Source organism: Cololabis saira, chromosome 4 (genome assembly GCF_033807715.1).
Source record: "Cololabis saira isolate AMF1-May2022 chromosome 4, fColSai1.1, whole genome shotgun sequence".
In the NCBI taxonomy this organism is placed as follows: Eukaryota; Metazoa; Chordata; class Actinopteri; order Beloniformes; family Belonidae; genus Cololabis; species Cololabis saira.
In genome coordinates, this window is record NC_084590.1 from 34,606,857 (window position 1) to 34,629,938 (window position 23,082).

At 39.0% G+C, this 23,082-nt stretch overlaps 1 protein-coding gene across 14 annotated transcripts in view; it reads left to right on the forward strand.

Moving 5' to 3' along the window:
- Window positions 1-23,082, forward strand: part of ncam1b (neural cell adhesion molecule 1b) — a 90,186-nt gene that overhangs the window by 55,883 nt on the left and 11,221 nt on the right. For 6 of the 14 annotated variants that reach the window (XM_061719564.1, XM_061719565.1, XM_061719576.1 and 3 more), the window contains exons 7-16: window positions 853-1,013; window positions 2,701-2,843; window positions 4,039-4,062; window positions 10,827-10,856; window positions 17,127-17,277; window positions 17,407-17,594; window positions 17,923-18,019; window positions 19,359-19,529; window positions 20,203-20,331; window positions 21,250-21,282. In XM_061719564.1, coding sequence (XP_061575548.1) covers window positions 853-1,013; window positions 2,701-2,843; window positions 4,039-4,062; window positions 10,827-10,856; window positions 17,127-17,277; window positions 17,407-17,594; window positions 17,923-18,019; window positions 19,359-19,529; window positions 20,203-20,331; window positions 21,250-21,282 — 1,127 coding nt within the window. The remainder of the gene's footprint in view (window positions 1-852; window positions 1,014-2,700; window positions 2,844-4,038; window positions 4,063-10,826; window positions 10,857-17,126; window positions 17,278-17,406; window positions 17,595-17,922; window positions 18,020-19,358; window positions 19,530-20,202; window positions 20,332-21,249; window positions 21,283-23,082) is intronic. The other 8 variants (XM_061719567.1, XM_061719578.1, XM_061719573.1 and 5 more) reach the window with 6 other exon arrangements.

Here is a 23,082-nt window from a genome sequence, read left to right on the forward strand (position 1 = left end):
TTCAATCCTCAAATTTAAACACTGTCAGAAGCGTCACACATGACCAACCCCAAATTTCTATTTGTTCTGTGCGCCAGGATACTTCAGTCAACCTGGGAGCCAAATAGTCAGTTCACTGCTGACTATATAGACAAAACATTCTGGGTTATTAGAGACATTTTTTTCTCTAATTTATTCATTGTAATAGGACACTTGCTTAATTACATGGTATCAAAGTTAAACTGTGAAATCCGAGGAACAACATATCCACAGTGGCCACATTATCTCTGTATCTGAATACATCCATTGATAGGCTCTTGCTTTGTTAAGCTGTTCCTATTCATCTTGTTTCCAGGGCAGCAGTTAACACTGCAGACAACTTATATCAGGGGTCACAAAGTTCAAACAGCCCAGGCACTGCTGCTGGCTTTGGCTCTCAGCGCTTTGCTTCTTCTAGATTTCAGTTTCATATTAATGCAGTTAGAGTGCACCAGCCTGCTCAAAGCATCTCTAAAACACGGAAGCCTGAAAACATGATCTCTTTTACAAGGCGAACAATGCTGAGACTTTTTACTCCACTGTAGAAAAATCTAAATAAATTTGACTTTTTTGGTAAAACTGATTTTAAAAATGAGATGTCAAAAGGGTGTCAAAAGAAACCACTTTCACTTAACAAAAAAAGCTTTCAACTTTCACATTTTTTTCTATGACTTCTTTTGTACATCATCTGTTGACCTTCCTCACGTTATCCCTCAGGGACCTAACACGTAGTGCATATTTTCTAGAGACTCCAGGGCCTTGATTTCCACCACAAAGAGGCGGAAGTCGGTGTTTGGATTGATTGATGTAGCATCTAACACTTGAATGTTGCAGGAATGGGGTCAACCTCGACGCAGGGGACAAGTACGGCTTTAACGAAGATGGTTCGGAAATGACAATAATGGATATTACCAAACTGGATGAAGGAGAATACACCTGCATTGCCAAGAACAAAGCTGGAGAGGCTGATCAGGAGCTCAGCCTCAGAGTGTTCGGTAAGACGGATATAAGCAACAGACACCAACTAGTAGCACTGTTTAGTGTTCCAAGTGAGTGGGAATGAGGGATATGAACATATATGTGGGGGAAGAACAATTGTATGGTTTCGTGTCTGTTCTAAAGCGGACAAGAATAAGGTGTTGTTTTGGTGTGGGTTGTGATGGTTTTATGTCGGAATACAGCTTAACATTTGGAAGAACTGGACAAGTGGGATGAGCTCTGCTGAACTCTTTGAAGTTGTTGTCTTTGTTTGTGCCCAGTAGGTTGTTCTTGCCTTTATATTATCACATCACATCAATTATATGTTCAGTTCAAATCCTAATATGAAGATATATGATTATGTTTGTTTAATTTGCAATTACTTGGCTGGTGTTGTTTATTTTACTTAACAGAAGTGGCGAGTCCCTGTTTCTTCAGACAAAACAATAATTAGAAAATTACTCCAGACATCTGTCAAAACGTATTGTTTACCTCGTTACCGCCAAGACTTCCTCACTCTCACAAAGCTGCGGTTGCCTTACATCAAAGTAAACAAGGCTGGAATAAAGTGTTTCTTTGTAAACATCCCTTTCTGCAAAGTGGATTTTCACTGTCATTATTTACTTTTTGCTCATCTCATCTCATCTCTTTTCTTTTCTTTTTACAAAGTACTGGCAATTAAAATTTTGATAGCATATTTACATTTTGTATAATAACATAGCTGCACAAGACAAAGCATTTCACTTGGTCTTGATAGTATTTGTTTGTCTTGGTAACTGAAATTACTACAATCAAAAGTAACACATAAATATGCATGTAAAAGATTTGTAAAGCAAAACACCAAAATACAAAAAATAGCTACGAGATAATCTAGGTTCCATGTGTGATTGTTTTTTTTTTTAAAGAAAAGAATTTTCAATTATTCATTCATGGTTTTATTCATTGCAATATGCAGAATATAATCTTATGAGACTTGCATATTGAGTGTTATAAAAAGTAAAGTAAGAATGTGATTTCAAGAAAAGGTTTTTAATATCAGAGAATTTAAATGAAGAGTGGTAAAACCAGAAAAGTAGATAGCTGGAGCGCTAAATAACTGCAGAAAATATGAAAACTGTGAGAACTGTTGTGGGATATTCATTAGTTTGTGTTGCCCAAAGTTGCCCTGCTTTTATGAGCAGAATGTTACATATTCGATATAGTGAGGAGGTTTTCAGCTCATGAACTGCACACTTTAATCCTTGCAACTGTCTTTCATAGAGTGGAATAAAAAGAGTACAGTGTAATACTGAGCTTTTCACCTCTGAAGTAGCACTTCGCATTTGCATCAACCAGCTTGTCTTACTATTGATGCACCCTGCTGTGTTTCTAGGTCGTCTCTGGCGCACCCTAACTTGACAGTTCCTCCAAAAGTAAACAAAAATGAAGCCTTTTCCCTTCAAGTAGACTAAATTGATTATTATGCTAATTACTTTTGGATCCAGGTGTGGTTATCACAACCTAACCACTTCTTGCAGTGGAAAACCTTTTGCTGCAATAAAAATCCCTGCCACCTGTCAACTGCTAATGCTCATGCTCCCTTTGAAACCATCCCAAATCCATGGAGTCTCTCTTTGTGTTTTGTACCTGGCTGGCTGTCTTGTTATGCTAGAGAATTAATGTTGAATTACTATTATTTATTTATTTATCTATTTTTCTTAACAGTTAAACCCAAAATCACTTACATTGTAAACCTGACCACTTCAGAGATGGAGGAGCAGGTAACACTGACATGCGAGGCATCAGGAGACCCCACCCCCACCATCAGCTGGAGCTATGGTGAGCACGTCTTCAACGAGGGAGAGCAGGTAAAACTAAAGGAAGTGTGGGTGACGGTGACGGCCATATATCTGGGTATCAGAGGTTCCAAATTCTGGTCCTTTTACGGCCCGTGTGCTGCATGCGTTTCACCTGCTAGAACGGACCACGCTTGGCTGGAAGCAAGCTGTTACAACCTACTTTATGTTACCAATGTACCCAATATTTTATTTAGATAGTCCCAAATTACACATAAAAACCAATCTGAAGTAAAAGAAATATATTATGCCAATAATAAGAAGAGAAAATTATCCATAAAAACATATTTCTTAGGGAATTTGCAACACCTGTTCTCCTGTGCATCTTCTCCGTTGCTTTGAACAAAATAGGAAAAGCACATCCCTCGTTCAGTTCCTTTTTAGTTTATTTTTTTTATGAGGCATTGGTATGTGAAATTGGGACAGAATGAACCGTAGCCACCGGGGATGAAAACAGACCTGCAGGACACAGGTGTTTCAAGGAGAGGAATTGAAAACCTTTAGCCTACTTTCAGGTGTATTGATTCAGTACAGGTGGGGGACTCATGCAATTTCACTGTGAAGTGACTTCAACAAGGTATATAAACTGCTGATTATTGACTTGAAATTAGCAGTGGCTTCAAGATGGCCCAGCGGATCGCATGTAATTATCCGAGTGAAAGTCATAGGCTTACTCTGATATGAAGAAAGACAGCTCCAAAATTACAATCCCCAAATTTCCTGACTAAAAAAACTCAAAACAAACTTAAAGCAATTGACCCCTTTCAGCTTCTTATTCCGTTTTCTAAAATGAGCACTTGATATATCAAGTGTTTGTTTAGTATTTTCAATCACTATTTCCATTATTCTGTTCATGCCAGTGATTGAAACATGTTTTTTTTTTGTTATAATTGTTATAAGATCACTGAATACTTTGCTTCCATTTTTCAGATTTGTTTGTGGTTGAGAACCAGCTCTTTACCTTTCATTAAATCATGAATTCCTCAGTGTTCCCTTTTGTAATATCTCCATGTGCAAACCATCAAAACCAATGAATACGTGACTGTATTCTCATGCATCTATTTCTCACATGGTCTGGTTCTTCGAGCTCTCATTGTTTTTCTACAGTTGAGAGGTAATAAGGAGGATAGTCCTCATGAGATATATTTCAGTTCATAGAGAAACTTTGGAGCCAATCCATTACATGCGCTACATTTTCTCCCTACAGGCACATCTAAACAGGATCTATCAGGTATGAAATCTGCGTGGCACAGAAATGTACGGGAGTAGTGTTTATAGTGCGCTTTCAGAAATGACAAAATCTCCTACTGAAATCAAACCATCCTTTTGTTGAAAATTTCCCAGCTGCTTTTTGAAAAAAAAAAACCCAAGAAATGATCTCTTCAGGGTTCTTGAAATCAATTTGACTGCTGCATGATTTCCAAACATGGCCTGAAAACGTCACTGATCTTGTGATAGAAAGAGCGTAGAGCTCATTTCACAAGATCAGATAAAAATATTTGCTTAATGATGCAATAAAATGGAAACGCCATTTCTGTGTCGCTTTTACCTGATCGTTTCAAACTCTCCATCACAGCATGAGGTATGCCTGGACTCGAGCCAGCTCAGTCTGTCTATCATCTCCATAATACTGTAGACTGGCTAACATTTATGTCGGTATTGCTTGTAAATTGAGGGTAAAAGTGCTCCACTTAAAAGTCTATCCTTTGAACATCAGCTTACCTCTGTGCAGACAACACTAAAAATATTGAAACATTGATCATAGAGCCCAGAAGTTGAGAGGAGGTTTACTGCAGATTCTGGTTGCTATTGAAATCCACTGCAGCTGCTAAAAATTCAGGCAGACTCCAGCAAATGTTGTCTATGCAAATGAGACATTTTATAGCCACCTGTCAAGTCTGTGAGATATTTGAAAGATACACTTTTATTGGAGCCTTGCTCTTAAGCACAAAACACACTACCACCATATGACTCACATCATGAGCCTGTGGTTTTTCTCTTGGCAAGCGAGCATGTACAGTAGCTACTCTGGCACACATGGACGCACCGGCGAGTTCCAGCCTTCACTCCAGCCCTGTTATCCAGCGTCGAGCTCCCATGAGAGCCCGAGTGGGGGAACACAACCCCCAGCTGGTGTCTCAGGACTTCCACTGCTGTCAGTGCCACTTTGGCTTGTCTTTTTTTTTTTCCTTTGGTCTTAAAGCTGTCATAATGGATGAGGAGTGACTCATTCCACATCACAGTTTCATAAAAGAGTAAAGCTTGTACGGTTGGTATGAAGATTGACTCTGCAGGTCTGACCAGCTTGCATACAGATTACTTGATATCAAAAACAAAATAATAAAAAAAAAACAACGTTAAGATATGAATTATCTATTTATTAAATTCCCCACGTGTATCTGGTGGTGTGCTGCAGCATGACTTGTCACTTGACACTGAGGTGTGCAGTGGTGGTAGTGTGTTTTGTGCTGTAGTGTTCAATATGCACGGTAATCTTTTCACAGCTGTTTTTTAAAAGAAATGATTAGCAGCTCATCATATAGATGCAAATTGCTCAGAATTTCATCTATACATATGATTTCCATCAAGGGTAATAACTTTTGTGATGTGCCTTTGATAAATCCACAACAATATGGCTGCTAATTGTTTGGTTGTCTCATTCTGTTTGTCCATCTGATGTCCGTCCGTCATGCTATCTGTGGTCATCACAACAGCTGTATTTCATCTAGGATGAGTGTGGCGAATGTTCCGACATTCATTTGGGTTGAACACGGTGAACTGAAATCCTTTGCAGGATTTGACAGGAAGCATGTTTTCATTAACATGTTGAGGTGACATTTTCATATTGGACGGAGAGATCTGTGACGCAGATCTGTGCTGTGCTCTCGGATGTGCGATGCGGAGTAATGGAATGAATTAGCAGTTCATTTGAATTTATTTTCTGTTCTTTGGCTCTCCAGTTAGTAAGAAGGTTTCATGTTTTATTGAAGACGTGGTTAACATTATAGGCGTTCACGTGGGTTTGTTATATAACGAATAGTTTTCCTTTTATATAGAACTTATGGTCTTGTGCAAAAATTTGAAAATAATAGTATCTCTCAAAATTAGGGAAATGCAACCTCAGATGATCAACTTTTTCCCCACTGGACCATAATTTATTTTCCAAAAATGAAACCAATAACCAGAAAAAAAAATAATTGCGAGGGCAATACTAAGTACCCCTATGAATGAGTAGCTTGTATTTGTACCTTTACTTCGACCCCAAGCATCTCTGAACACTGCTCCAGAGGGGCTTTGTGCAGATACAGTTTTACAAAACTCAGTAAACTCAGTTCCAAGTTTGTTTGCTTGTTTTAAACACTTATCAATCTCCGGTTGGACATGACATGTAGCGCTCGTCTTTTCTTTTCTTTTTTTTGCATTTCTCTGAGATACATTTGGAGGGATATCCACTCCTGGCTAGCTTAACAATTGCTTTAAATACTTTTCTTACTGTAGAAGACTGAACTCTGGATTGTTAAAAAATGGTTTTTCAACCATTTCCAGATTAATGGCTTCAATCACTTATCAAATATTTTTGGCTCATGTCGTTCCCTCTTGGAACAGACACCCGAAAGCTCCAGACCAGTAAACTGGGGAGTTTAGCAGATGTGTGCTCACTGCTGATGATCAGTTCATTAAAGGCTGATGATTAGCAGCACCTGGCTGCGACGTACTCTTTAATCCTTTAAAAGCACATCAGAGGGTGTTGAAATTAGAGTGAAATTTCTTTTATTGGTTTAACTTCTGTTCATTTCATTTTGTTCAGCTAGGGTTGTACTTGCCTAATGCTAAGCTCCACTGTGATCAGATTATTTTTCTGTTTTTGCACAAAAAAAGGCATTAAAACAGGGGGTACTGAGTTTTGCATAGGACTGCAAGTCATCCCTAGTACGTCTCTTAATCTCATAGGAAGTTTATCTGGGACTGCTGCACAACAGTCTATGTGGGAATTAGTGAGAATAGTTTGGTTAAAAAGCAATTTCATCTCCCATTGCTGCTGTACGGGTCGATAAGCTGTACTTTCAACAAACCTGTTAATTGAGTCATCTGCTTTATGTGGTGCATCAATTAACATTGTGAGATTTGTTGGATGGTTCAGTGCTCAATAAAATGAGAATATAAACAAACTTTTGTGCAGTGTTGGGGGGGGGGGCAGAAACCAAGTATCAGAAAGAACGTGCACCTGTTTATTGTTGATGCTCGTTTCAATCAGTACAACCTTGATGAACGTCTGTTCAGAGATCATTAAAAGCTGCCATGTGGGATAAATAAGCAAGCTTTGTGTTTACATAAACTACCACCCTCCAAAGCACATTGTGTTACCTTTTGGTTTAACAAATGTGTTCACTGCATTTCGTTTCTTTTAAAACATTCACAAAGCTCTTTTTTAATGAAATATATGTATACTTGATCTTTACTTATTATCAGTCTTCTTTTTTTTTGCCTCCGCTAATGCCACTGCCAACGATGCAGCACCACGCGCATGCTCAAATTCCCTAAAATATCAGAACCATTGATGTTAAAGCCAAAATATTCTCTGATTCATTGTTTGTACAACACTACAGGAATCTTTGTCTCGTTTCATTCGACTGTAGTCCATTCTAGCTTGGGTTTGAAGAGTCAAAATGAGGAAAGGCTAATTCTCTCTGAATAAACTCCCACTCAAGAGTATCAGCAGGCAGAAGCCTTGTCCCGTAACTCTGAACAAAGAGCAGCACAGTGTGAGGATTGGGGATTACTGTAAGATACAACAGAAAAATCTAGTACCGTTTATGAAACAAGAATAAAAGGAATATGTTCAGAAATGTTAGAGATTTGCCTCCTTAGAGTTACATTTCAAATTCTAGTCTGTGCTTATCGGATAGTTTTGTTTTATGTTGTTTTTTTTGACTATCAAAGAGACACATTGCTAAATATATTCAAAAACTTTCATCAACTTTACCGTGATATTTTGTTCTGTTCTTTGAATCCATTGGCTCCAAGTCTTTTTAGATAAGTGCTTTGTTTTAATAACTGAAAATGGAAATTAAGTATTTATCCATGCTTTCTTCATTATCTACATAATGAATGTTTTGCTTATTTGAATACATATTAAAAATTCTTCTTGATGCAACAGTTCAAGCTGTGATTATCAGGGAATATTCTGAACTATACAGGGGGAAGAAATAGGGCTAATTATAAAACCTACAAGCAAATAAATGCTTCTAGTTGATTTGATAAAAGGGGTTTTATTTCAGCGTTTTTGTAACAGTTTCTTCTTAAAGAGCATGAATCCAATCTAATGGCAATGCTGTCTAAAATTCAGACTGGAATTACACTTTAAAGACTCGGGAGAGGAAATTAGTGATCATTATTATTATTATTATCATCAGTAATGATGTGGTTTAAGAAAATCTGTAATTACAGTTGTGGGGCAGCGGAGGAGGCAGGGCCTCTGAAACGGGCTGATTCAAGCGTTGCATGCCAGTGGAGAAAGAATATTGTTTCTCCAGACACAATGGGCTTGTTATCTATGGCACAGCACGCCTGTGAGGTCCGTTTGTCGTGTGATGTAAGATTGTCTTTACCAAGATGCCAGTCAGTTTTGTGTGACGCAATGGAAAGATTTAAAGGCTCAGCTGTTATTGGCACAAGACAAACATACATAATCATAAGATATCAGCGTGATGACACATGCCGGATAAAACACGGTCAGGGTCCTGTGCATACCAAATATGATTTACGTCTCATTCGTTCCTGCGTTAGCCTCTTCACGCTGACATTACAGTTTATGTCAAACAAAAGAGGGGGGATTATTGTCTGTAGAAGAAGCTAACAACGGCCTGGAAAAAGATGATAAGTCCCAAAGGGCCTGTCAACATATTCTCGTCCCCTTTTGCTCGGAGAAACGGTTTTGTTAGTGTTAGTCTGTTTTGTGTGCTCAGTTCTCCAGTTGTCCGTTGTCCTTTTGTCTCAAAACGAACACCTGTCACAGATATGACAGCAATACTTGTCAGCTCATTTAGAGCAGAAGTAGTGCAGAATGTGTGGACAAGGTGGCGACGTTCCAGACTGCTGCTTTGCTTGTTTTTAATTGGGCTGCTACTCTTTCACAGCACTGTGGTGATATGCAGCCAACTGCTGTATGTAATCATGTACAGTGCACAGTGGGTTCTACTGTGCATTGTACTGTACAGTTAGCTTTGTAAAAAAAAAAGTCTCTTAATTAGTATTTAGCTGTCTTCTCTTTTTGCCATGCCTATTTATTCTCATTTCAGCAGTAAATGAGGATTAATGGCTGAACTACTCTGAAGTCAGATGAATTCAAACACACCTTATGTCCTTAATAAGACTTCTGCAGAGATAATGAGGACAATAAAGAGGCTCCTCTAGATGTTGAAATTGATGGTTTGAATCACTGTTTTTTTCCCAACAATTATTCCAGTAGATTGCTTTCATTTACTTAACCATTGCACCTGATGAAATGGCTGTTTATCATTGCGTATGTAGCGCCTGCATATTTCTTTGCTCAGTAGACCTCCATATCCCATCATCAAGCTTAACATTTTCCTGTCACCATCATGAGCATGCTGTCCGAAAAGCCGTCTGTCTCGTGGAGTTCTTCAATGTCATGTAACTGGATGTAGCATGTGGTCTACATCATTTTAAAGTCTGTGATGTCCAGAGATTTTATCTGCCACGATATGAAATGAGTTGGTGAATGTTAATTTAACTTCAGGCTATTAAACCAGCATGATGATGCAGATAATCCCTTGTTTTTATATGACTTAACATGGTTAAATGTCAAACTCATAAACGGTGAATCAGATATGCTTTTTTTTTTAAATTACAATTTTACTTAACGTACCAAACTCCTGAGTCGTGAAATCGTGTGGCATTTTGATATGATCATTATTTTGTGCCTTTCTCTGACTTAGAATATAGTCAAAGTTATGGCTGTGAGGTTAAAAAAACAACCTAATTCCACCATTGTAACTGCGTTGTTAGCATTCATTGGAGGACATCTTATGTGCTGACCAGCTTTAGACAAAGGTTTATTCCCAGGTCTCACATGGGACGTAAAAAGAGCTCAGAGAAAATTGCTCATTTTAAAAGCTTCATTGCTTATTGAAAAACACAACTGAGTTGTTCAGTAGTTTGACTGACAAGGCTAGTAACTGGTATTTCCTGTTGTAAAAGGCTTGTTCCAGTTGTGGAGTACACTGGATTCAGAGCCGGTAATTGCTGCACGGCTTTTACTGAAGAAGGCTGGGATATCTCGGTTGTGGTGTAATGGAGTCACTTCTTCCTGATAAACCAATAACCCTCTTATCTAAGAATTTGTGCTATCACAATGCCCATAGACTTTTCTTGTTCCAGTGTGCAGTAGAGATAATAACGTTGTAAAACTCCACCTAAATGTACCTTTTAAACATAAATAAATTTTTAAGAAAGCCTCCCGTTGTCACATAATGGGCTTCACACAAATGGAAACCTTGAGGCCTGTGTGATATACAGTACATTTTTCATCCTGAATGCCCACAGTGATCACTGCGTCGTGTTACTGCACATACTGTCTGTGCCAACTGTGTATGCACCTATTTCAGAACAAATGAAACCTTAGACAGAGGAGACTTTGAAGAGAGACGTTTCAACTGTACTTCAGATGAATCCCCCATATATGGAAAGCTTCACTGCAACTAACTCTAAAATGCATGAGCAGGACCATCTATACATCTGCAGAGTCCCAACCGGTTTGTGGATGTAGAAATCACGTTGTGAACTTACTGTAGCTCTTACTGTAACTGCAGGCTTTTGCAGATTCTTCCACTCAGATCAGGTCCTCTGGATGCACAGAAAATGACATGGACTCGAAACTTGCATGTGCTGTGCAGCATCCCAGACTGAAGTAGATGAGGATTGCTTTCTAAGAAATGCTTTGCCTTCTGTCTGTTGTCTCTCTGTCCTCTGCAGGCATCATGGACTCGGCCTGAACAACACAAGGTATTCTAAATGCATGGCTTTCTCCTAAACCCATCCATCATTCATGTCAGGGAAGTCTAATTCAATTCTGGATGGATGCAGATCAAACCTCTTGATCAAATGAGGGTCAGTGAGAGTCTAAACTCTGAGAATGAGGCAGTACAGAAACAGGCCAGTGGAAGTCTCTTCATTTTTTCAGTAAAAATCGAGCAGATTTTTACTGACTTGAGCTTGTGTTTTCCTTTTTCTAGTTCTTACATCTCTGTCCTTCCTCTCAGATATCACTCAGCCAACAGTCAATTAATTACAACTTCCAAATGTAGTTTTGACATTGGTATTTAATTTAATTTATGTTCCTTGCATCAAGTAATAGAAGTGTCAAAGGACTTTTGCGAAAAGGTGAAAGAAATGTAGCTGAAGAAAGAGCTGAGCGAACCTGTACGAAGCCTGGGGATAAGAACTTTATCAGACTTATGTTTTATGCTCTTCATCACTGATGAACAGCCCATCTCTGTTTATAAGGTTGCCATTGCTATTCATTTGCATTTGACAGTAAATGTATTTTGTTTGGACCATTTGATTCCTCAGACAGTCCTGCTGTTTTCAAATGACATGGAGCAGCACACATCAGGATAAATGGTCTTTTTGTCTAACTGTTTTAAACAATCAATATCCAATCATGTCAGTTATAATATAATATAATTATATCATCGGTGGATACATAAAACTGCACAAAGTTTAAAATCTCAAACCCTCCTTGCTGCAAAGGAGGAACTACATACTGACGGTGAAAACAAGCTTGAAACGTGTTAAACTGTGGTCTTCACGTGCTCACACCAGCATTTTTTTCCCAGCGACAATAAGCCGTTGTGTGTGACAACCCGTTAAAATTGTTAAAATATGTAAATCATTTTGAGCACTTTGATTAACGATCTGCTCATTACTCTAAAACCACCAAGGTCCAAATAACCCTAACAAGTGAACCATCATTATAAAGGATGTTCATCTATAATTTAAGATGATCTATTTTTAGAAACATACATGCATCACTTAAAAACAGTTGTTTTTTCCTTTAAAGGTGTTTTTATGAAATCTTAGCCTAGCTTTTTATAATATCTCATGCGTGCAATGGTTTGCATCAATGGAAAATGGATTCCTGACATAATGAAATAGGTTTTTTCTTCTCCTTCACCTGCACTCTGAGCTCATCAGTGTGTGTCTCTGTGTAAGACATCCCATTACAAACCACACGGGAGGGGGTTTGAGCCTGGAGGAGCATACTGAGTTCTAGCTTTGATTTAATAAGCCATGCAAGGGGAGGTACATTTGTATGCCTGGCCATTTCATATTTGATGAGACACAACTTTAACATGTCTTCAATTTAGTGTCAATATTATGCTTCCTTGGTTGCCTCAGTGTCTTTGCTCTCTTTATGCTGCAGAGGACTCTGTCAGGGTCTTAGTTTGCTTTTTATTTGTTTATTATATCTTAAATCTGTTTTAAAACCAAGGTTTTACGTAGTTATTGGAAATGTAACACATTTCAAAGAGGAAGAAAAATCAGGAATTAAAAAGTATTTTATAAACTTCGAATAAACACATTCATTTCCACAGATAGTTAATGATATTCATTATGGGATTGAATGACTGGAGCTTCTAAGGAAACTGTCCAAATGTTTTGTCCCTTGTAAAATATATTAGCAAAAAGTGGAAAAAAAGAGTCGGTAATGGAGCAAACTCATGACTAACACTTAAAAGAGACATATGTCCGGGGTGAAAGTAAAGCCGGAATGGGCAGATTATGAAGTGGAACGCTATTCCAGTAAGAGCAGAGAGCAGCTCACTCCTGAAACCTGCATTCAAAACCAGTCACAGGGGCACTCTCAACAAGGAAGCACATATTCTAACAATACACCATCTTAAACAGCACATAGCTCACTTTCTCTTTCCTCTAAAGGGCCTCAGAGCTCACCACTGATGTTGGGATGCAGCACGGGAAAGAAGGGCACACCAGGACAAATTGCATCCATGTAGGGTGCAGGTTGCTAGGGGACCAAAAAGCTTTCCAGGAAGTGTCCAGCATATATTAACTAGGTTGTGGAGTTGCAGAGATGGATGACCACTGTGTCTTTCAACTTGTCACTGAAAGAAAGGCTCTGGGTGTAGATGTATTGATGAGACGAGCTGCGGCAGGGAAGACGAGGATGCGTGGGTTGACGGTATCCTCAAATGAAGACAGGAGTTGGGAGAGTTTAGGCTCGTCCAGGAGCTGCAGCTGTACACTTGACAGTTTTTAGATGTATATCAGGACACGTCAAGAGAAGTTTGACAGCCGGCTGAGGAGAGAAGCACGGAGACTCACAAACTGTTCACAATTTGGAGCTGCTGGGGCAGCAAAACACTTTAAAGGAACAATTGACTGTGAAAGAATAAATCATGTTTTTTTTAAGCCCGAGTTTTCTTTCCACACAAAGCGTCACTCTTAATGTCAGTGTCTTTAAACTCATCGTGCGCAGCTCAAAAAGGTGGGACATCGCCAAAACCATGTTTGCCTTCGTTGTCTTTGTGCCCAGATTATATGCAATTGGATACATATAGGTGTCATTATAGTGCACTGCCCCCAAGTTGAATGTTTTTTCACTTCTGGGCGTCCTGACGCTGCTCTCAGCCGTGTTCGTGCCACGCAACACAAAGATGGAATTCCAAAATGGATTCCAGACTGGAGTGCAGCATCCACCATGTACTCGTTATGAATAATTTTTGGTTTGCATGAGATGGTGTTGTGATCTTTTATTGCAGCTAAGCAAAGTTATCACTAGCTAATTATAAATCAGTATCAGTGGGTCTTCAACGTGACCCACACTGGTGGCAGAAAGTCGCTTTTGTTGTAGCCAAAGTGTTAGCACATTCACACCATGTCCTAGTTTGTTATCGGACCAACATAAGACTGTTCCTTCTGAGGGCGCCTCCTTACTGCACGTGCCCTTTTACTCTCGGTGTCATCCAACCTCCACCAACACCAGGACTGATTACAGTACAAAAACACGAAAGTTTATGTGAAGATTACATGTTAGGAACGATAATGAACAATGATCTTAAGCGTACGCTAACAAACATGCTGCTCGGAGCATGCCCTCAAAACAACACTTATAAACAAAGACTAGCTCTAGTTCCAGTTTGAAGTTAAAGGGAAAGTTCAGTTTTTTACAACCTGGACCTTATTTCTGGCATTTTTTATGGTCGTATACTCACCCAGAAAAGTTTGGTGTCATTTGGAGTCCTTCGGAAGATATTAGGAGTTTTGTGCATGACATGTTTAGTCGCATGCTCTCGCTCCGTCGCTGGTTGTATCGGTGGTGTTCAGAAAACGACGTGGCTTTTATTGACAATTGGGAAACGTTCTGGGGAAAGCCCGGTCTGATTAGAAGAGACGGCATTCATCCCACCCGGGATGGTGCAGCTCTTGTCTCTAGTAATTTGGCCTGTTTCATTAGACCCTCTCCCTGACATCGCAGGGTCCGCAGGGATGCGCGCACAGAGATGACGTCATGCAGGTCAGAGGTCTTGTTTACAAACTGATTTCCTTGTTACACACACAGCCCCGGATGAAGACGCGCAGAAGCAGATCTAGTGATTCATAAAAGAAATGAATGAGTTTCGCAGCAATAATGTGTTATTTAGACGCTGCATCGTCTGTGTCCCGCTGTGCCCCGTTCACTACCGTTATATGGAGAAGCGGCTCGCACAAAACTCCTAATATCTTCCGAAGGACTCCAAATGACACCAAACTTTTCTGGGTGAGTATACGACCATAAAAAATGCCAGAAATAAGGTCCAGGTTGTAAAAAACAGAACTTTCCCTTTAAATGTACTTTCATCCTAATTGTCAGTAAAAAGCTCCCTTTTCAAACAAATCTTTCCAGCTCTGTTAATAGCAGCTTATATTTAGGGTGTCGATTCAGCCACTTGGCTCAACCCAATCCCCTCTTTCAGGAGGTGTGCATTTTATTCATCTATTTATTTATATTTAAACTGCTGTTACAGCTGTCACTTCAGAGGTATACCAATCTATATGAAGCTAATTGGAGTTTAAATTTAGGATGCTGGATGATCCTAATAGGATTATGTTCTTACCTTGCAGATCATGTTTTCAGACTTAGACATCCCCATGATTTTGAGGTGGTAGGTACTTGAGACACTCAAACTCAAAGTGCTTTGTTTTTCCTAAAATAAGCAACCTTCAGTGTTTTTGCACAGTATGTTGGAAAGAGTGCTACAGATTTTGGCCAAGAATGCTATGTGCACAGAGATCAGAATAAAAGGCTAGTGTGTGTTATGCAAGTGTCTCTCATGTCCTTCTATCTGCTATGCATAATGCATTCCCCAGACGTGCTTTTGTGCATTGAGTTTGAATACAAACTATCGCGGGTTTCTCTTACATGGCTGTCCACGCTGGGCCTTAATTCAATATGTGTAAAAGCATTCTGCCATTGTTTTGCCTGCGTTTTGGACCAAAGCCAAGAAACCCAATGAAACATAAGCCTAGATATTCCAGACTACACTCCTCGACTTGGGAAAAATTCATAAACTATAATGGAGAATACCATGAACACTAAAAATCCAAATCCATAAACTGTTCAATTGAGATTGGTAATGATTGCAGGGTTGTTTTTTTTTTTTTTTTTTTTTTTTTCTTCTTCTCAACACAAGATGACTTTGGATTTTGTAATTAGCTGCCCAAGAAAATGGCATGTTTTAATTAGTCATAAAGTATATCTTGAGAAATTGAGTAATTTGAGAAATTCAGCCTTCATGGAACGTTGCACTCCAACAGTTAAGTGTCACGTGGCAGCAACCAAAACAACAAAACACTTCATTGAACCAGAAGGTCAGGAAACTCCCACTGATGAAACTTAAGATGACAACATCATGAAAGCAGAATATGTGTAAATCCGGGAATCTCATTTACCGTATTTACCGCACTAAAAGATGCACTTAAAATACCTAATTTTCCTCAAAAATCAGAAGTGAGCCCTATAATCCGGCGCGCCTTATGTATGAATTCTTATTGTGCTTACTGACCTCGAACCAGTTTTATGTGGTACACTGCACCTAAGAATCTGTCAAAATGTTTTAGTGCGACTTTGGTAAGTGAGAAGCCGCTCCGCTTGATTCAGCCGACACATCAAAGTTGGTCCTTGGTTGGATACGGGTTGCACCGTCAGAAAACGTTAGATAACTAATTATGTAGTGCTGGCAGGCAAACATCATCCAACATCTAGTCAGTGTTACCTTACTTTCATTACACGTCAAGCCAATCTTAGGTTTTTAGCACAAATCCAATTTTTAAATCTATATCATAATCCATTTGTAATTAAATGTTAGAACACAACGTTCCAACCTCGCACTAACTATTCTGGTGTCAGCTATTGCTGTCAATGATGAACCAATCAAAGAACAGGACATGGTACAACGCTTACATCCTTCTCTTTTTATTTGTAGATTTGTGGAAGGTGAATGATTTAAAATGTGAGTGTATTTTTCTGTAATAGGAACAACTGAACGATATTCTGAGTTATTGTGAATTAGTTGAATAAAGCTTTACTTACCAGACTCTTTTGTTTCGCTTCATATGTGTTTTATCATGCGCCTAATGTATATAAAAAAACCCGTTCATTGATATTTCGCCTTATAATGCAGTGCATCTAATGGTCCGCAAAATACGGTACACATTTAATTTGAAAGTTTACTGCCGTCATGTGACGTTATTCTTTTTCCCACTGAAACAGGCGTGTATGCTGAATAATTAGCTTTTAGAACACAAATCATAGTCAGGCAATACACCATGAAAAAAGCACAAATGCAAATAAATGGAAACGGAAAATTGTATTTACTTAAAAGTTGATTATGTAAAATGACGGTTAAAGATAAAATGCAAGCGTAGCACACAAGCTGAAGTCATGCTGTCCACAGTTATGCATCAGCAAGTCGGTAAAGCCACCATGTGAAAAGCTCTAGATGGTTTCTAATGCTTTCCGACTTCAATTATTTAAAAACTCCCCTGCCTTGTCATCTGTGTCTTCATATTTCCACATCTTTATAGAGCAGTATTCGCTTGTTACATTGAATGTATGTCTCCTCTTTTCATTCAAGACTTTTTTTCTTTTCTCCCAGGTCACAAATCTTTCTATGTAACCATGACAATGTAAATGTCCAATATGGCTGTGGGGAATAACCGTGCTGAATGTTTTTAACCCCTCTCTAAACCGAGCTGTTTTCTGCTGTCATTTAGAGCCTGGATGGGAATGTTGTGGTGAGGAGCGACGCTCGTGTGTCCTCCCTCACTCTGAAGTATGTGAAGTATACAGATGCTGGCCAGTACCTCTGCACAGCGCGCAGCGCCATCGGAGACGATGATCAAGCAGCTTATCTGGAGGTTCGCTGTGAGTATTTCCTCCTCTTAAGTTTTTTAGACCCTAAAAGATGAGCATGTAATAGAACTGAGAGTCTTTCGCTGTCTGAAGCGAAGGGTTTTGTGGGATGCTTGTGTTAAATAAGTGTTTCTTCTGTAGATACTCCCAAGATCCATGGAACTGTGGCGGTGTATACCTGGGAGGGAAATCCTGTCAATATCAGCTGTGAAGTCAAAGCTTTTCCCACCGATGTGTCTATGACGTGGCTGAGGGATGGACTGCAGCTTCCTAACTCCAACACCACCAATATTAAGATCTTCAGAACTCCCTCATCCAGCTTCCTGCAGGTGCAGACACTTCAAAAAAAGCACTTGACACTCTAAATTAAATATACAGAGTTCATCCACATGCATACAGACCACCCACCTTCCCCGTGTCATCAACATTTCATGAGTACAGACTTGAAGTAAGGGGTTTTTCTTTCAGCTTCATTGTGAAAAAGTACATGAATAAGTCATGAACAGGAAAGCTCACAGCAACAAATAAGAAAAAAAGCTACAAAGCAAAAGGTCACCTTCTTTGTGTTTGACGCATGAGTTTCTTCATCTGGTTTGATACACTTCCCTTCATTTATTTACTGCTTCTTTTTTTTCCTTTTTTTTTCCCTCCTTCCAGATCACCCCTGAGTCTGAAAACGATTTCGGGAGCTATAACTGCACTGCCTCAAATGAGATGGGCACAGAATCAAAGGAGTTCCTGCTCATTCAGGCTGGTCAGTGTCGGTGCCATGATTCAAAATCATTCTTAATGTTGCACTTAAATGTTGTTGTTTGATCAGACCAGTACAGACAAGAGCAAAACGTCTGGCTGCATCATGCGCAGTATTTCACAGCCTTAAGGTGACGTCAGTAGTTAAAAAGTAAATCATTTAGGAAGCTGAAGTGATGCAAGAGCCTTTTCTTGCTCTGGACTGGGAAAACCAATCATTCATTTGTACTGATTCGTACACTTGGATCATGTTATATTACACACACACACTGCAATGTTTGTTTAGATTCAGTTAAAAAGACAAAAGATAATTTATCAGCATTGCTTACTTTCTGCTGTTCTACATCTAGGCGTTTCAATTTGAGCAAGGGTAGAAGGAAATGCAAAGCCGCACAGATTACTTTGCACCCTTTAACAAATGCGGTATGAAAAATAAATTGTATTTAAATTGCAGCTTTTCATTGTCACATCACATTGGGACCGCACTCAGCCGCAAGGCAGATGGAACAAAGAGCAGAGAGGATGTCGGTTTTAAGCCACAGCCCAAAGTGAATGCACTGAAAACAACCATATTCTTCACACCGAGCTGAACATGGGCACCCACAGCAATTACAGCGTGCCTTTTTATTTCCCACATCAAAGTGATGCAGTTCAAAACTGTGTTCACACTAGAGTGTGTGAAGCCAAAGCAGCCACCATGACTTGGATATGGACTATTTCAGCTGTTAAATGGTTTAAATGATGTCATTTTCTTTGTAAATGGGACAAAGAGGTTTTTTTTTTCTTTCACTATTCAATTCGATGAATGTACTGTTACTATAGAAAAAAAATCAGTTTCTTCTGTCCCTGATCATCCAGATCACACATGTCCTTCAGCAATAGCGGTTGTGTTATTGTTAAACATTAAATTAATTGTGCGTGGCTGACTGTTTGAATGGACCTATCAATATTTTTTTTACCTGCTCAAAGATTTATAACAAGTCTGTTCAAGGATTTTCTGCGATTTTTCTGTGGTTTGATTTGCGATCAATAAGAGTAACTTTGGGAATGAGTGGTACTTGAACCACTTGGTCACTGACCATTTAATTGTTTTTCTAACTTCCATGTGTTTGATGGAGGGAAGAGTATCCAGCTTTCAGGGCAACAGACACCACTTTGCTGTCATAAATCGTATTACCTGCAAAAATGAAGCTATTTTTTGATGCCAATTGGACTTGTTAAGAGCTGTGATCCAAGTGCTTCACTTTAATGGATCAGTTTAGTCAGACAGAGTTGGTGTGTGGGTCGGTCTTGCTCTCCCACAGTTTTTGTGGTAAATGTGCTGCATTCGCTTCCCTCCACAGATGTTCCATCTGCTCCAGCCATCGATGAGGTGAGACCCTTCTCCACCACTGCACTGATCCAGTTTGAGCAGCCGGAATCTACCGGGGGCGTGCCTGTCCTGAAATATAAAGCTGAGTTGAGGATGCAGAGCAGAGGCAGCTGGGTGCATGAAGTCTACGAGGCCCAAGACGGTATGAGCTCATAACAAAAGAAAAATTGGGCTGTCTTTTGCAATCAAAAACTGTCAAAATTAGTTACGGATGGCTGTGCTTTTCCAAACTGCTCATAACATCTCTTTTTAGAATCATTGAAAGTGTGATATAAATTTTCAAAGTTTTATTATTTTATACATAATCTATTTTCACATGTAAAATCTTCATTTCCAACTTTAGATTGCTTTTAAAAAGTGCCTTTTTTGGCAAGAATGAAGAACCTTTGTTTATAGAGAGGCGAAATTAAGTAATGGACTACTTCATTAAATGCCAATTTACAAAATTAGTCTCCAGAAAAGGAATAAATAACTAGATAAATGAATAACATTTTAAGATGGAAAACAGATTAAAAGATATGTCGAAAGTTATTCTAATCCCAGAATAAATCATCACATTGAAGTTGACAACATGATTTGACACAGCAGCTATTTCTGTTTCTGAGTACGTCTAGTTTTAGAGCATCTGTAAATAGATTAATCAGTTGTTTAAACATTGTTGAAGTGAAATGAAAATAGCACTAATCAGTGTTTACTAGTGATGGCATTAATTATACATGCATTGTTTGGATCGGGGGACGTGTTGGTTGTACTGCTCATCAACATCATTCAGGCGTTTTCAGCTGGGTTTTGCGCTGCTTTTCATATTGTAACAGGCTCCATGAACGAGGTGACAATCACAGGCCTGAAGCCGGAGACAAGCTACGAAGTGAAGTTATCGGCCATCAATGGCAAGGGGGAAGGTGAAAGAAGCCGCGGCGAATTCTTCAAGACGGAGCCTGTCCGTAAGTGCACCGTTTACGCGACGCTGTGGAGCTTTAGATCGTTTTCATTTCTGTATTTGCAAACATATTACCTAAAACAAACCACTATAAACACTTAAAGTCACAATTTATTTTTTTTTTTTGCTTTTTAATATTTGCTATGAAAGAAGATATCAGTATTGACAAATTCATTAAATTACTTTTTTTTAATTACATGCAAACTTAGTTTCAGCGTTGTGCAGGCCTCATTGTGTAATCATTTGCTTGAACACCGTGAAGTGTGATTTCTTGCTTCTAGACGCATCAGACGTGCAGTGATTGTTAAGCTCAATTCTTAGCATTTAGTGCCCTCTTTTGGTCGGGCGTGCACGATACTGGTGGAGAGCATCCCCCATGAGGAGAGTTGTCTGTTTGCTGGTCATGTCACGTTTTGTTGTTTTCATTTCGTAATTTTAATATTCCAGTTTCTCTTGTTCTCATTTGTTCGTTTTATCCATCAGGCCCCTCTTGAAAAAATAAACGATTGATTTATTTAGACATCGCAGATCTGGACTTCATTCTCACCTGTGTCTTGGGGATTAGGTTTAAACTCCTGCTCGGTAGGAAATCGAGGAAAGGAAGATATTATGGTTCAAATAGTCAAATAATAATTTTTTGATGATGACAAAACAAAAACAACAGCAGTCAAGGAGAGTCCAAATTATTTACATCTTGTTTTCAAATTCTAAAGCAACACAAGCTCCTTAGTCATTGAATCTAGCATCTATATTCATGTTATGGTTCCACAGAATAACAAAAAAACTTCTGCTTGGACTCTCTCTGTCTCCTCCTGACTTTAACTGTGGATGTCATTCAATAAATTGTGTTTTACAACAATTCTGCTGTTTGTTTGTTCAGAGAACTGATAATGATTGCCTTTTTTGTTTCTCATTTCTTTAGACAACACTTTAGATTTTTTCTCTGAAGGCGCAGGTTTGTTCTGTAGTTGGATAATAGAGGATTAGTTCGGAGTGCCGTAGTTGTTTCCTCCCCTGCAAGATTACCCAGCCATGCTTGCTGATTAGCAGCATTTATAGTAACTTCATAGCAGCTGCAGAAGGTGTGTAGCTCCTCTAGAAATCCTGATCTTGTATGTTCTGATCATCTCTGCACCTCTGTTTTGTTGTGCATGTTAGATTTTATTATAAAATTGGGTTGGCCTCTTGATCAAGAAAGGAAATGTGATGTGTGAAGCAGGTGACCGAATCAGAAACGCTGTACTTCTAAGATGTACAAGTCGAGCTCTTGAGCCACAGCGACCCCACAGCTGTTAGGTCCAAATATGAATATTCATGCAGTTCTGATGTTCACCTTTTAAGTACGAGTCTTACAGACAATATGATGACTCAACACTAAATATGTGTGTTTCAAAAGATGCTCATTTCCCCTCTGGTTTCAGCCGCTTGTTTGAGTTTGATAATGTTTACATTTGGATTAGGCCCTGATTAATCACTTGCTTGGAAACGATAAATTCTCCTAAGTCAGGAAGATGAAGCTACTGTAGCTGATCTTTGCAGCAGTTTCCACATCAGTACAAACAGAGAAACGCATGTGCAGGATGAACTGTGTACTAGTTTTGTTGTGTCTGACTGTCATTCTACCCTGGTTTAGGTCCTTTTCTTTAGATTGTATTTAATTTCTTCCCTTCCTTTTCTGGTACCTGTGTTTTTTTTTTGTTTTTTTTTTGTCTGCCGTGTCTTTCGTCTGTTTCAACCACTGACACGTGTCATTTCATGTGACTGTTATTGGGCTTGCATGGTGCTGATGATTCCCTCCACCCTGCCGCAGAAGGTAACTTCGTGTTGCAGATTCCTGAGTGAAGATTAAAGCTTTAACTGAAGAATCCATCAATTAAACCCCACTTTATGTGCTTCTATGCATCCATGTAACACGTTAATCAGTCATGCTGGCATTTGCCTCAGGAGAATAAATGAGAGAGAACCAGAGCTGTCCTCACAGTGTTGTATAACAGTCTTGCATAGTATTGATAGCCTGCCACCTGAGGGATGTTGCTTCTTAATTTCTGGATGTCTTACTATAAATCAAAAGACTTAAAAAAAAAAAAAAAAAAGTTGGGTACTTCTAATTACAGGGGGATTATAGTCTGTTTTCCTCTGACAACACACTTTTAGCTGTTTGCTCTGGTTTTCAATCAAGGAATTTTAATATTTATGCCGAGCGCTACTATATACAATATTTGTCCTGGTTAACCCCACAGAAGCTTGACTCTCATGCTTTAGAGGCTAAATCACCTAAATAAGCTCATTCGTTCAGGTTTTTGAAGGTGGTGAAATAACACATCTGAACACTAACCTATGTACAAGGCTTTCCTGTTCAATGTCAATGCAATTTTTATGCCTGTAGTGATTAACCGATTGATTATGTGATGGTTCTGAAAGTGAGCAACTTCTGTTTGAAATGTGTGCTTTCAGTGTTGTCGCTTCTGACTCTTATGTGGTAAACTGGATTTCTGTAAGGTTTTGGACTGAAGGGATGACAGTGGAAACAACAACAACCCAAACATTGACTTTTTTAATTTAAATTAAGGAAAGAAAATTTGCTGGTGATGACAGTCTTTCATTATAGCTGGTTAGTTCTACATCGGGGTTGTGTGTTGTGAGATTTGGATGGGAGTTACTCAACCAAGATGCTGTGAAAATTGAGCCCTACATAAGTGTTTTAATTATAGGGAAATTACCCTTAAATGTGAGGCCTTTTTTTATACCGACCGAA